The sequence below is a fragment of the Hydra vulgaris genome, chromosome 08, assembly GCF_038396675.1.
Source record: "Hydra vulgaris chromosome 08, alternate assembly HydraT2T_AEP".
Classification (NCBI taxonomy): Eukaryota; Metazoa; Cnidaria; class Hydrozoa; order Anthoathecata; family Hydridae; genus Hydra; species Hydra vulgaris.
This window is the reverse complement of record NC_088927.1, coordinates 29,608,202-29,623,478: the sequence shown is the minus strand read 5'-3', so window position 1 is coordinate 29,623,478 and position 15,277 is coordinate 29,608,202. Positions and strand designations below refer to the sequence as shown.

The window sequence follows — 15,277 nt, the reverse complement described above, 5'->3', positions numbered from 1 at the left end:
GGTCCATTTAATAATGATATAAATATTTACATTGCTTTGTTTAAATGTATTTATTAAAAAGTTTAAATGTTTAAAATGTATTTAATTTCATTTGAATTTATTACATTTGTGTGAGTTTGTTTATTGATCGCTTAATGTGTATGCAATTGAATGCGGTGTAAATTCCTTTAGGTTTTTTATTAAAACATGTCATATATATAAATATATATAATTTATCATCAAAGTTCAATATTAGTTTCATACATTGAAAAAATAATGAAATTACGCAAAATTGTTAAGTGGTTCTAAACTTTTTTCGGTACCTGTATATATATATATATATATATATATATATATATATATATATATATATATATATATATATATATATATATAAATATATATATATATATATATATATATATATATTTATATATATATATATATATATATATATATATATATATATATATATATATATATATATATATATATATATATATATATATATATATATATATATATATATATATATATATATATATATATATATATATATATGAAAATTATGTTAGTGTATTTTACAAATGTATGTATTACATAAGTGTATATGTGTGAACAAAGAAAATATCTTTATATTATCATGTATAACATTATATACTTGTTACACTATTTTTTTGTCCCTTGGAGGTTCAAGTTATCAGGAGCCAAATATGTTAGTCTATGTCAAAATGTTAGTGTTTTTACAAAAAGAGTGCTCAATGTTCTTTGAGAACAGAGCAGTAATAAACTAGTAAAAAAAACACTTATCCAACTTGAAATTCTACTGTCAGTTTCACCTTTAGCAGGATTATCAGGAAACCTTCCAGATGATTGTTCTGAAGGAGAAACTGACAGTAGAAGTTCAAATTAGATGTGTTTTTTTTTTATTAATATATATATATATATATATATATATATATATATATATATATATATATATATATATATATATATATATATATATATATATATATATATATACATATATATATATATATATATATATATAGATATATATTTTTGTTTTTATTAATTAACCTTTTTATTACAAAAAGTATAACTAGCTGAATACTTTAATGAGCAATGTTTCTGTAATTTCAATGCAAGGATAAATTTGCAAAGGATATGTTAATAAAACACCAAAAAGCAATAGTATCTGAAGAATGGTGGCCATAAGTCCATTCAAGTTAGCTGTTACAATTTGACAAGTTTTATCGCCAAATGATATATATCCAATAATTCCAAACGAAGCCAGTATAACAGAAACACTAAAGAGTGAACAGTGTAAAAATTTTGGGTAACGAATGCGATTATTTCCCATGCTTCCCTCAATTGGTATAACCTATAAAAAAAAATGCTTTTATTAGATTATATGGTTATTATTGTTGCTATTGTTATTATTATAATTATTTTAACATTACAGTATAAGAATGAAAGATTGCTGAATGACAACTCAAACAGTATTAAGTTTTGGTTGACAGAACCAGAGATAATAGGTTGCTTAAGCAGCAACCTTGTTAATATTTTTAAAAAAGCAAAAGAGATGCAACTTAACATTAACAATGGGACAGATAATTCAAGCTAAACTAGCTGAGCTAGAACAGATCGAACTTCATTTACAGTCCATTTTTATAAGACATTATTAGAAGAACCAGTTCAAATATGACAACAACTGTCATACTTAATTGAACTCCATACAAGAACATTTTAAAGATTTATAGAGAATATAGAACCTAGAAATAGAAAATAGAATTAGGAGTATGACAAGCAAAATAAAGTCAACCAAAGCAAACTATACAATGGATTGATGAGATTGGTGAGATATACAATGGATTCATGAGATGGTTTCATGAAAGATACTCCAAAAGTACATAAAGTAGTTCATTGATATTGGAATATCATTAATATTAAAATAATTATTAATAGTAAACAACTAAATTTTTTTTTTGAGTTCACCAGCTGCTGGGGGTTTTAAGCATTCACAAAAAATCACATAAAAGATAAACTTTCTGTTTATCTATTTATTCTGTTACTATCAATCAAAAAGTGATATCGTTATTAAAACCGGAGTATATCGTTGTGTCAGAGTATGAACCACAATTGAAGTAAGATGTCAAGAAGATCACTACAAATGAGAAACAATACAGAATCAAAATTAGAACTTTGTCGCTTTCCAAAGTACAGAAAATGAAGGAGAGTGTTATCATCAACTTTAATACTGAGTATTAAAGTTGATGATAACAAAGAATTCAAAAACTTTTAAAAACATTTTAAAATATACCAAATGAAAAGAGCTTATAAAGAGGCATGTTAGACTCTATCCAAAGTTTTTGAAATGTCAAAAAGGAACTCATCTTACATTCACAGCTTCTGTCTAATGCATAATAGAACCTTTCTGTTCAATTAATAAGTCACCAGTAGAACTAGAAGATTAAAATTCATATTATCATAAAGTTGTATATAAGACTTAAGATATGTTTGTAAATTGTTGACTTCAAGAAATTGCTAATAATAAGAAGACTGATTGAGGGACAGTTAGAGGGGTCATAGAAATCTTAAGAGTTTTTTAAAAATTGGAACCACATATGGACTTTCCAGCATGTAGGAAAATAAGATTTGTAAAACAGTTTAAATAGTAATAAAGAGAGTTCAGGAAAACAGTTGGAAGACTATGACAAAAATGTCGCCTAGACCACATGCTATAGAGGAATTTAAGTAAAAAATAACTTTAGCAACTGTAGCAGGAGTGATTTGGATGCCTATCAATGGATTAACATGTTTCTTTATAATGACAGAAAAAATGTGGTTATTAGATTTAAGAAATGAATCAGGGTATAAATTCTTTGCAAATTCTATTTTATCCAAGAGTAAGATAATAAGATCAGCTACAGCTATGATCCTATGGTTCCTATGATTCGACTGAATCCTAAATTTCGATTTAGAACTGAATATGAGAAACTTATTACACAACCGAAAGTATTCACACAAAAAATTAGAACTGAAATAATTTCAACCGAATTTTTGATTGAAATTCATAAATGTATTTAGAACCAAAAAAATTTTGATTGAATTTTCGATCAAAAGTCATAAATGATTTTAGAACCGAAATTCATTGAAAAGGTTTACAATCGAAAGTTCTAGCGTCGAATTATTTTGGCGTTTATAAATTTTATAAGTTTAAAGCGCTTGCTGTTTGGAATACAGTCTTACATAATAAATTGCCTCTTGCCTGGTGTTCTCATCAGAGCAGAAGTCAATTTGCTAACATTGAAATTTGTGAAAAAATGAGAAAGTTTGTGTATTACTTTGAGAAGTATTGGATGACAACACAAACCCCAGTTTTTTTTCTGTGCATGGACTTCAATTCAGAACCAACAATGTCTTGGAAGCACTGCATTCAAAAATGAATAGATACATGGCTGCTCACCCTAGCTTCTGGAGGTTTCTAGACGATATATATCATTAGGTATTGCCATATTTGAATGAATATTGTATATGCTAAATTCCATCGATTAAACTCATAACAATGTAACTTGATTTATTTTGTAATCCCTTAAGGTATTAGGGTTTCTTCTGACATTTTGCTTATATATCTTCCCTTTAATAATTTTTTTAACAATTAATTGATAGTATATTTGTAATCTTTATTGCATTTACAATTTCAATTTTTGTTTTGAATTAAATTTCTTGTTATAAAAATGCATCGAAAGATTTTTTTAATGAATTTTTTAGATAATCCTGAATTCAGAACTGGAACTCAAATAATCACAGAATGGTCATCAATCTCGAAGAGGACAAAGAAGAGAGTTCAATCTTTTGAACGATTACAAAGTTATGAAGAAAAACTTTTCACAGGAGAGTGGACTCCAACAAAGTTTCTTGAGGCTTCAGATTTCTTCTTTAATGACATCAAACTCACATCAGTGGGAGTTACAGAACAAGAGCATGTAAATTAAATTGTCAAATTCACATCATGCACATCATAAAATACTTCTGAAAATGAAATAATTTGGTGTAGTAAGCGTCTAAGTTAAATATTTTAATACCTCGGATAGGGTGATTAGGCTACATTCTTATTATACTACAGCAAATTTTATGTTTTCAGACGAATACATAAAACTTGCAGTAGTATAGTTTTTATATTGTAAGGTACCATTACAATGTTTTTATCTAATTTCATTTTTGAAATTTAATTTTAGGACGAAAATCCACAAGAAAATGTTCAGAATTATCAAAAAGACATTGTGCAAGATATGCCTTGCACTTCCTTTAGAAGTTGTTGTTCTGCCGTGTAGACACTTTTGTATGTGTCTTCAGTGTTCAGATATCCTTGCAAATGACAGAAACAAAAGATGTCCAATTTGTCATTCAGAAATTGAAAACTTTTTAAATATTTTTGTGTCTTAATTGGAGGAATTGTTTGATTATTTACTATTGTAAATTAAAACTTAAGTGGATTGTTGTTATCAACTGCCAATTAATAATTTTTGTAATGAGTATCAATTTGAGGTAGGACACAAACTTAATAAATGGTACAGCTTTTGTAAAATGCTATTTTAAGTTGATAGAGTTGTTTATTTTATACATTGAACACAGTTTGATAAGCGTTATCTCGGTTACTGCACAGTTAGCCTTGTATGTGTTCAAATTAATTTCAAAATTTTATGAAAGAATATTATTACTTCTAATCAAATATATATTCTAATCGAATATACTAGTCTAATATTTCTGAACCAGCTGAACCGACAATTTCTTTTAATAATGAAATAAATTTTCAATGAAATCATAAGTTTAAAAATATTAAAAGCAACTTTTCTCGGTCAAAAAAAAAAATTTCATAAAAAACAAGAAAGCAAAGTTTATCCTTACAATAAAAAAAACAACAAGCAATGCTGATAAAGATAACCAAATTGACAATTATAAGTAGCCAACAGGAACAATCTTAGTTAGAGTCAATAATCTTAATCTTGTTCAATAATCTTATCTACACCGATTCATCAATTTGATAATGCAAAAGCTTAACCTACCACAATACCTTTAACCAATAAATTAAAACTGAGTAATTAAAATATTTTTGATAACTCAACTTTGTCTAATGAACAACTGGGGCTACATGGTCTCCACCTTAATATGCGAGGATCTGGTAGATTAGCCATGAACTTTATTGCATATCTGAAGTCTATTTGACAGAAACTCCCATGTGATTTTAGATCACCGAACTTACCTATCAAGTATTAATGAAGATCTTAAACTAAATTCTGATTTGGATAAATTAAAGGCCAAGTATCCAAAAAATGTCAGTCTACCATTTATAAATATAAATTTGATTCTTAATGAATTTTCAGATATACCTTTATAAATAACTCTGTTGATGTTCTTATCATTGGTGAAACTAAATTAAACGGCTCATTTCCAACTAATCAGTTCTTATATTCAGGTTATAAAACCCCTATTGCCTGGATATTTCTCAATAAAGTAGAGGCATTTTTGTATACATCAATGATAATATTCCTTCTAAAAAGTTAACAAAAAAGGATTTTCCTAATGACATTCAAATTATCACTTTTGAAATTAAACTAAGAATGCGGAAATGACTAGTGACTGCTGTTTATAAAACCCCAAATCAGAATTGTGACAATTTCTTTAATCGCCTAAAAGGAGTGCTTGACTTTTATTTACAATCATATATAGATTATATTCTAATTGGTGATTTTAATATGCAACCTTTAAATAAAATAATGAAGGAATTCCTTCAACTTGATCAGTGCATTAGTTTAATTAAACAACCAACTTTTTTAAAATCGGTTAGTAAACCTTCATGTATAAATCTTATACTCACTAATAGAAAGTTGTGCTTTCAACATTTGAATACCTTTTGTACTGGTGTGAGTGATCATCATCATACACAATGTTTAGATCTACGTTTTATAAGTTATCACCTAAAAAACTAATATATAAATCATTTAAAAAATTTTCAAGCGAAAAACTTGCAACAACATTCCATAAGAACTTAATTTCTTGTTATGACATATTATTTATTTGAAACATTATTTATGCTTTGATTATAGTTTTGAGGAGGTTATTTTTTGTTTGCAAAAAGAAGCAACCAATACCACAATTTGGTTTCAATTAAACTCGATGGTTCTAACCCAGGTAAGTCCAATTTCTATTTTTGTTGGCTTAAAAAATAGTAAATATAAGGGTTTTTGCCTCCAATATGGTAAAACTACTTGTTATAACAATAGATAAAAATCTAAAGTTTGGGGAGCGCATTAAACAGTTATGCAGTAAAGCTAATAGTAAATGTTTTGCTCTTTCACGCTTAAGAAATTTTTTATCCCATGATAAATCTATTTTGCTGCCTAATGCTTTTAATTTGTCTAACTTTTCTTATTGTCCTCTAATTTGGATGTTTTGTTCAAAAAAAGACAACAAACAAATAAATAGAATTCATAAAAAAGCTCTAAGTATAGTCTATAAAAGATTTGATTTGTCACTGGATGAATTATTATTTTTTGATTACAGTCCAGGAATCTATCTTAGAAATTTGAGATTTTTTATGATGAAAACTTTTAAACCTATTGTCTAAATCCAATATTTATGAAAAACATAATACAAATTTTTCAAATTATGTTTTATTTTATACTGACTTATATCTTTAGCTAAGATTGTATTGTTATAAATATTTTTTTTTAACTGAAAAAATTTTAAATTTTCATGAGATTTTTTTTTTAATGAATTTTTTTTAATTTTAATTTTTTAATGACATTTATATTTGTGTGTGTACTGTCAATAAAGTTGAATGTATTGATTTAAATTAGTTTTAATGTTAACTAAAACTATCTTGTAAAAATCAATTTGAAATAAAGTTTTTAAATTAAATTGAATTAAAAAAAGAAAGGATTTTGTAATTCGATCCAAACATTTTTGGTTGTAAAATTCGGTTCTAAAACTTTCGACGCATAGAGGATTTTGTAATTCGATCCTGCAATGAAAATATACTTTTCAGTTCTAAATTGTTCGGTAGTGAAATATTTTGGTGATATTTTCAAGGATAAATATTTTCGGCACTATTATGTGACATGTATCATTATTAAAGTCACTAATAACAATTTTAACTAATAGTTAAAGAGAAAAGGCTCTGTCAATTTGATCAGAAATAACATTATAAAGATTGCAGTCATGACAAGAAAAAAACAAATAGATGAATTATTGAGTGAAGAGATGCACAATGAATGGATGCATAATAAAAAATGATTATAGGATTAAAACCTGATATCACATTAAACAGGTGAAATCATACATAAGCATATGTGAGGGCATAAGCATGCCAACCATGTTGCAATTGGAGTCTTTCCAATCAAAGGATAAAACCCATCAATTATCAAGCAATCAGATAAAAAGATGAAACAATCAAATTCAAATTATTCTTACAAAGAGCAACTAGGTGGTGATTTTTTTCAAAAGATAAAGTTCAACTATTGAAAAATTAATTCAAAGACCATAAATATTTGTAAAAGATAGATGAAAGCTAACAAAAAATGGTGGTGAGAGTATGACTCAATCATAGATATCGCATGACACCCTACTCAAAGCCTCAGTCCTTCTAATTAACCTGAAGTGTAGCTTTAAGTAGCCTTGACAATGCACGCCTAAAGCACAAACAGGGATACCAAAACCTTGCTCAACATTGAACCAATATTATTATTACCTGACAGCTGTTGATGGAACCAGACTGCCTAAGAGCTACTACAGAGTTCAAGAAACCTTTATAATTTATCAACCAGCCTCGGGAACCATTAAACTAAATTTTTTATAGTATTCTTATTACAACATAACAGGAGATGCATTTTTATCAAGAGATGCCTTTGTATCAAGAGATACATTTGTATCAAAAGATGCATTTGTATCAAGAGATGCATTTGTATCAAGAGTTCCAAATAAAGTACAAGCGAAAATTTAAGAGTAAAGTCAAGGATAATGTAACAGGTTTACACCTATGCCAGCCTAATAGATGAAGAAGGGGCTTGATGCTGCTCAACAGAATTTTTCTGTTTACCCTATGCCTTTGCCTATGAGACCTTCTATAAGTCAGTAGCTAGATGCAGTTAACATCTGTTTAAGATGAGCAATTTTAACGAAATACCATCACTACCTTTTACTAAACCAAGAGCCTCAAGACATAGGAATTTTAAGTCAGTGCTAACTGTTAAAAAGGAAATTATCTTACTGAGAGAGCAAACCAGATGGAATTCTTAAAGCATTAATGAGCAAAGATGGCGCATATAAACTTGTGAGAAGTCAAATTTTTAATGTATAAGTTTATAGAAGAACACTAAAGAAAGCCTAAACTTCTAAAAGATTTTACTCAAATGCATAAACCATACACACAGAGAGAAAAAATACACCAATATTGTCACTATTGATGTTTTTGCATAACTTATCTTTGTCAAATAAAAAACATGGTTTTCTTATTTACCACAAAAAGTGACATTAACATACAACAAAGAGCTAAGAAAAAAAATATTTTCAACAGAAGCAACTGCACAGCAAAGCAATGATGAAGATAATGCAGAATTTTTATGCATTTGTACTGAACATGAAACTTTTAAGGGTTAAACAGATTCTATCTGTTGACCAGCCTCGCACCCTTTCTTCATCTATTAGGCTGGCGCAGATGTATTTTTAATTTCCCAAACTCTGTGGTAGCTCTCAGAGAGGCAGATTCCATCAAAAGCTGAAAAATATCAAAGTATTAACAGTGCCATGTTGCGCATGGATGGTGTCCCTGTTTGTACTTTTGGTGTGCATTGCGGAGGCCACATTTGGAGCCCTTCGCTACAGCTTAGGGTTTATTAGTAGTAATGAGGCAATTGCTTGGGCTATTAAACAGTGTTCTGAGTACTATCTATGCTTTGATTCAAGTTCTTCAATCTAATTTTAAAATAAATAAAGTACCAAAAACTATAAAACACAAAAAACCATCATCATCACCAAGTTCTCTAAACCTATCATTCACTAATATTTGTGGTCTTCGAAGTAACTTTTCTTCTGTTGAGTCTTATCTCTTGCAAAGTTCACCAGACCTATTTACTCTTTGTGAGACTAATTTGAGTTCAGCTATCTCATCTTGCGATCTTAGTGTTGATGGTTATCTTCCCTTAATTCGTAAAGACTATAATAGTCACATGCTTGGCTTGGGCATTTACATTCGTAAGAATTCACCCAGGGACGATTCCAGGTCAAGCATCACTCTCCTCCATGGTTTTCCTCAAACTGTGCTGCTGCGATTGCCAATTGAAACCGTTACTTCCATACTTATCAGGAAAAATCTCCAGAAAACAGACGTCTGTTTATTACTGCTAGAAACTATTGTAAAAAGGTTTTGTCTAACACCAAAGCCTGCTATTCTTAGGTCATGAAATCTCGTATCTCATCTCAAAAAGTAGGCTCTCGTGACTTCTGGAGAATCTTTAATAGTATTAATAATCAGGGTAAATCTTTAATTCCACCTCTCTTGTATGGTTCAGACTTTGTCACCTCACCTAAAGACAAAGCTGAATTGTTTGCTAAAAACTTTTCATCAATATCATCTCTTGATTCCACTAGTTGCGTTTTACCTGACATTGCCAACAAGCAGGTTGATCCATTGCTTGACATTCGTATCACTCCAGCTTCTGTATCTAAAGGGATTTCCTAGCCCTCTTCTACAGCTTGTGACCCGGACAACATACCTGTTATTGTCTTGCAGAAGTGTTCTCCGGAGCTGTCGTCTATACTCTCAAAACTATTCAACAAGTGCTTATCAGAGTCTTGTTTTCCAGCCTGCTGGAAAGCGGCATCTGTTATCCTTATTCTCAAGAATTCAAGAGAGCGATCTGATTTGTCTAAGTACCGTCCCATTAGTCTTCTCCTATCATAAGCAAGGTTTTTAAATCTTTAATTAACAAACACTTAATTTCTCATCTTGAATCTAATAACTTACTTTCTGACCATCAATATGGATTTCGATCTTCTCATTCTACAGCTGATTTGCTAACAGTAATAACAGATAGGTTTTATTGTGCATTAGATAAAGGTGGAGAGGTTAAGGCCATCGCTCTTGACATTTCTAAAAATTTTGATAAAGTTTGGCATGCTGGTCTTCTCCATAGACTTTCTTCTAGTGGTTTATCAGGCAACATCTTTAAGATTATTGAATCCTTCCTTACCAATCATAGTATAAAAGTTGTCTGCGATGGACAGCACTCTTTTTCTTATTCTGTAACTTCAGGGGTTCCTCAAGGTTCTATCCTTGGCCTTATACTCTTTTTAATTTACATTAACGATCTTCCAGATATTCTCACATCTAAGGTGGCATTGTTTGCTAATGATACTACCAATTATTCTTGTCATGATAAGAAACCAACACTCTCTGATTGCTTGGAGGGGGTATTTGAGCTTGAAAACGATCTCACTTCTGCAACAGTATGGGGCTCACAGTGGCTGATGAACTTCAATACAAATAAGACTCAATTTTTTTCAGCCAATTATTATCGCAATAGTTTAGATCTTCCTAAATTTATGAACGGAGATGTACTCGATGAGTCATCTACTCTTCATCTTCTAGGATTAACTCTTTCTTCCAACCTTTCTTGGAAACCATATATCAAATCAGTTGCAAAATTAGCATATGCTAAGGTTGCATCTCTTTACTGAGCTCGACACTTTCTTACTTCGGATTCTATTCTCTATCTCTATGAATCTCAAATCCGACCTTGTATGGAATACTGTTGCCATATCTGGGGGGATCTTCTCATGATGCCCTTTCTCGTTTAGACAACGTGCAAAAACGCATTGTAAACATAGTTGGACCTGCTCTTGCAGCCAACCTCCAACCATTATCACATCGTCATAATGTTGCTTCTCTTTCTCTTTTCTACAAATACTATAATGGGCACTGCTCTAAAGAGCTAGTATCTCTTGTGCCATCTACTAAAATTCATTCTTGTGTTACTCGTCATTCAAGTCTCATCCTTTTTCTGTGACTGTTCCTAAGTTCTCCAAAAACGCTTATTCATCTAGATTTTTTCCTCGAACATCAGCTCTTTGGAATTCGCTTCCTTCATCATGCTTTCCTGATTCATATAATTTGCAATCCTTTAAGTCGTCCATCAATCGTTATCTTGCTCTACAATCTTCATCTTTTCTCTTTCAGTAACTTCTAACTTAAATTAGTGGCTGCTTGCAGCCTTGTTGGAAGCGAAGATGTTTAAAAAAAAAAAAAAAACTAAGCTCTAACCATGATCAACATCATTTTCCAAAGAAATAAATTCAGCAAAACAAAAAACCCAATATTCTTTGATGCTGATTAAAAAAAAAAATTTCAATTTTTTAAACAAAAAACTTTAAATTTAAGAAGCCACTGGAACAAGAGCTTGAAACATGTATTTATTTTACAATGCTCTTCTAACATTGAAATCAATGTTAAGGAGAGCAAAAAATTACATATTATATGTACACAAAAGTGCATAATTTCATGTATTGTTTTCCTCAAAAGTTTAACTTTTGAGAAAACAAAAACCTATGACAATGATAGTAAAACAAAAACTCATATACAACAAAAAAGCCTACAGTTCCGATGCCTTCAAATGCTCCTGTTAACTGACCAAAAAAAATAGGAAGTGTTGACAACTTGAAGTATTTAATGTCTGAACTGATGTGATCAAGTGCTGAAAAAGTAAAAAAAAATTTTGAAATAATCAAATTGACACAAAGAACCAATTTTTTAAAAAAGCAAAATACATTAGTATATAACCTAAGGTCACAATAAGGAATGTGATTATAAAATTAATTTTAGTTGGGTGAAGTGATTAAGTAAATAAAAAATAGTTATAAAGTAAATCATGAAACAATTTTAAAATTTTAATAAATTTAATTAAATTTAACAGTAGTGCAACAAAATTTTTGAATTCTTAAAATAGTATAAGTTATTAAAAAACATATTTAAAAAAAATAAAATAAAAAAATTTTCAACTTCACAATAATAAGTTATGGTTACATATAAGACTTTAAACTTTTTAATTCAAATATTCATGAGCTAAAAAATAAAAATAACTTACAAACCAACAAATAACTTGCAGTTGCAACAAAAGCAACGATTAGTGACAAATTAGCCAGCAAACTAATTGGTCCCAGTTTTCTCAGACTTCGGATAAATGAAACTAATATTAAAAAAACTACAGGAATAACAAGCAAGATTGCAAATGAAGCTTTCGAGCCACTGGTTAAATCTAATAAACCAAACCTTTTTTTATAAAAATGCATAGACTGGAAAACAAAACCAGCTCCTAATTTTTCATTTCTTGAATCATTAAGCAGAAGTGAATAATTTCTTGGATCAGTCAATGTTTTGTTTAGAGAATTATTTGTTGATATGTAGCGTTTTAATATGGAGCGTAAAGTATTACCCAAGAAAATAAAATATCCTATTGAAAATCCAAATTGTGTTGTTAAAACAGAAATATTGACAGCTAAAACTCCAGGCACACCAAGACAAGATTTAGCAATACTCCCATAAGAAATTGTATCATTAAGAATTTTTTCTTTTTCTTGAATAAACATTGGAGTAGACAATGGATGTAACTCTTTAATCTTATTTTTAATAACAATTTGTTTGCATTGAACAATTAAATTGCAGCAATGGTCAGTAGCTACAGCAATCACAAAAATACCAATAAGTGAGAGCTAAATATAAAATATATGAGAATGTAAAATAAAAATAGTTATGTAAGAATATATAAATTATACATGTTATAACTATTATTAACTAACTTGAAGATTAAAACTAAAACCTAAAACATCAATTACAGATTTCTTATGTCAATACAGTCTACTAATTTTTTCCAACTAATTTTTAGGGCTTAAAAATTAAAATTTTCATCATAGTATTCAAATCTACTAAAAGTATTTTCATCATAGTAAAAGTAACTCTATTATAATAGAATAATAGAAAGTTTATGAGTTGTAGTTAATTTAGTATTTATCACATATTCAGTATTTATTGTATTTTTACCTAATCCTATAATACCTCATTTCTAAAGTAACCAATAACTTTTTTGTTTGTTGAACAGCTACAAATCAGGGCGCTACTGTTCTGAGAAGTAAAAAAAAATTCATCATCTACATCCATAATTTATATTTAAGTTGAATTTTAAATTAAATTTTTGTAGAATATGAGCAAGGCTATATATAAAACTTAGTAAAGCTTGTAACATTTTTTTAAATTGTTTATTTCATTCTTTTATGTTTCTGATTTAATAAAGTCAATAAAAAAGTAAAGGGCACTTTTTTTTAGATGTAAGTTAATTTGACATTTTATGTAAAAATTATTTAGTTAGCCAAAAAAAATGCACATATATTATTTTTTTTTTTTTAATTTAGTAAATAATTTAATATTTGTATATAAATAAAATAAAAAAAATAAAACCTCTCAAAAGTAAAATTTCCATTCCACAAAAATATTTTATAACTTAGACTAAAAATAAGTTACTAAAAATTGTGAAAAAGAAACAAAATTTAAAATAATTTTCTATTTTAAATTTCATTACTATTATATTTATTTTATTTTTTATTCCCTATTTTAATTTTAATTTAAAGTTCAAAGAAAGAAATAAAACAAATTTTTTAACTCAAATCTAAAACTATAAAACTCAGCATCAAAGTTATTAATCCAACTTCAAAGTTATCAATCCAACTTCAAAATCATCAATCCAACTTTAAAGTTATCAATCTAAATTCAAAGTTATCATTCCAACATCAAAGTTATCAATCTATAATAATAATTTTATTCTAGCCTAACTTTAAAAAATATTTTAAAAAACTTAACAACAAAAAAATGTGATTTAGTTCAAGACTTATGTCTGCAAATTGTCTTAAATTTAGATAAAAACTATTACTTATTATTATTCTAGTCTGTAAAGTGTTTAGTTTAGAATTTAGATGAAAATTGAAAAAAAATTTAAATTACACAAAGTAATAAAATTGAAAAAAGTTTTCAAGACTCATGTTTTGGAGTTAAATGTTTAAGAAAGGTATGTAACCACAGTTATAATTTGACTATTTTTTTTGTTTTTGTTTTATGTACCTTCATACAGTTATTACATCCATAATATACATCACATCCAGTTAAGGATTCAGTATAGCACTAAAAACATAATCAGAATGTTAAAAAAAATTCACTACACTTCAGGATTATTCAAATAACTTGATTAATTAACTTGATTAAAACTGATGTAACTTTATGTATTTTAAAAAATTATTTAAGTTTTTATAATTAAAATCACTTTAGTATTCAAAGCCTTTTGTCTTTTGCAAAAAAAACTTTTAATTAATGATTTGCAAACTTCGGTTAAAAACACCATAAAGTCTTTCATTAAAAAAATAGATGATATTGAGCCATCTAAACATATTTTTTTATAAAACAGTGTTTATTTGTGAAGAAATATCTTTTTTGTCAAATAAAAAAATGTTTTTTTGTAACTAGATAATAAGTAATTGATTTTTATTTAAAACCAATAACTTTACTGAAATCTCAATAAAATTCTGATTCTTTTGAAATTCAAGTTGACTTTTGTAAAAAAAAAAATTCAGTGATATATGGAACCCAGTGAGCAAACTAATTATATCCAAAGAATAAGTAATTGATTTTCATATAAAATCATTATTATTTCTATAATCTCTAATACTGGTTTTATTAGGAGCCATGCTGATGTACTTTTGGAGAGGGAGGGTTTCAATGACATATGGAACTCAATGGTGTCAGGGGTCATTAGAGCTGACCTTTTTAAGACAATAAATTAAACCAATGACTTTTTGATTGCTTTCAAACAAAGTTCGATTTTTTATATAGAAACTGAGGATGTAGGAATTACATAAACATAATGTTTATATACATATATATATATATATATATATATTTTTATATATATATATATATATATATATATATATATATATATATATATATATATACATATAGATAGATATATAGATAATAACTAGTATATATATATATATATATATATATATATATATATACATATAGAAAGATAGATAATATAGATATTGTGACAATCTTTTGTCAAAAAAGTAAATAAAAAATCTATAAAATATAATATAATAATATTAGAAAAATATTTTTCAATAGCTTTGTTATTCAAATAACAAGATTGTCACAATATCTATATAGATATATAGATATTGCAACAACCTTGTT

The 15,277-nt window shown here is 27.8% G+C and overlaps 1 protein-coding gene across 1 annotated transcript in view; it reads right to left on the bottom strand.

Annotated features, from left to right (window-relative positions):
- Positions 1–15,277, bottom strand: part of LOC136083731 (proton-coupled amino acid transporter 1-like) — a 36,097-nt gene that overhangs the window by 5,009 nt on the left and 15,811 nt on the right. Inside the window, exons 4-6 of the mRNA XM_065803378.1 lie at positions 12,123–12,747; positions 11,635–11,732; positions 1,094–1,363 (exon numbers count right to left, since the gene is read on the bottom strand). Coding sequence (XP_065659450.1) covers positions 1,094–1,363; positions 11,635–11,732; positions 12,123–12,747 — 993 coding nt within the window. The remainder of the gene's footprint in view (positions 1–1,093; positions 1,364–11,634; positions 11,733–12,122; positions 12,748–15,277) is intronic.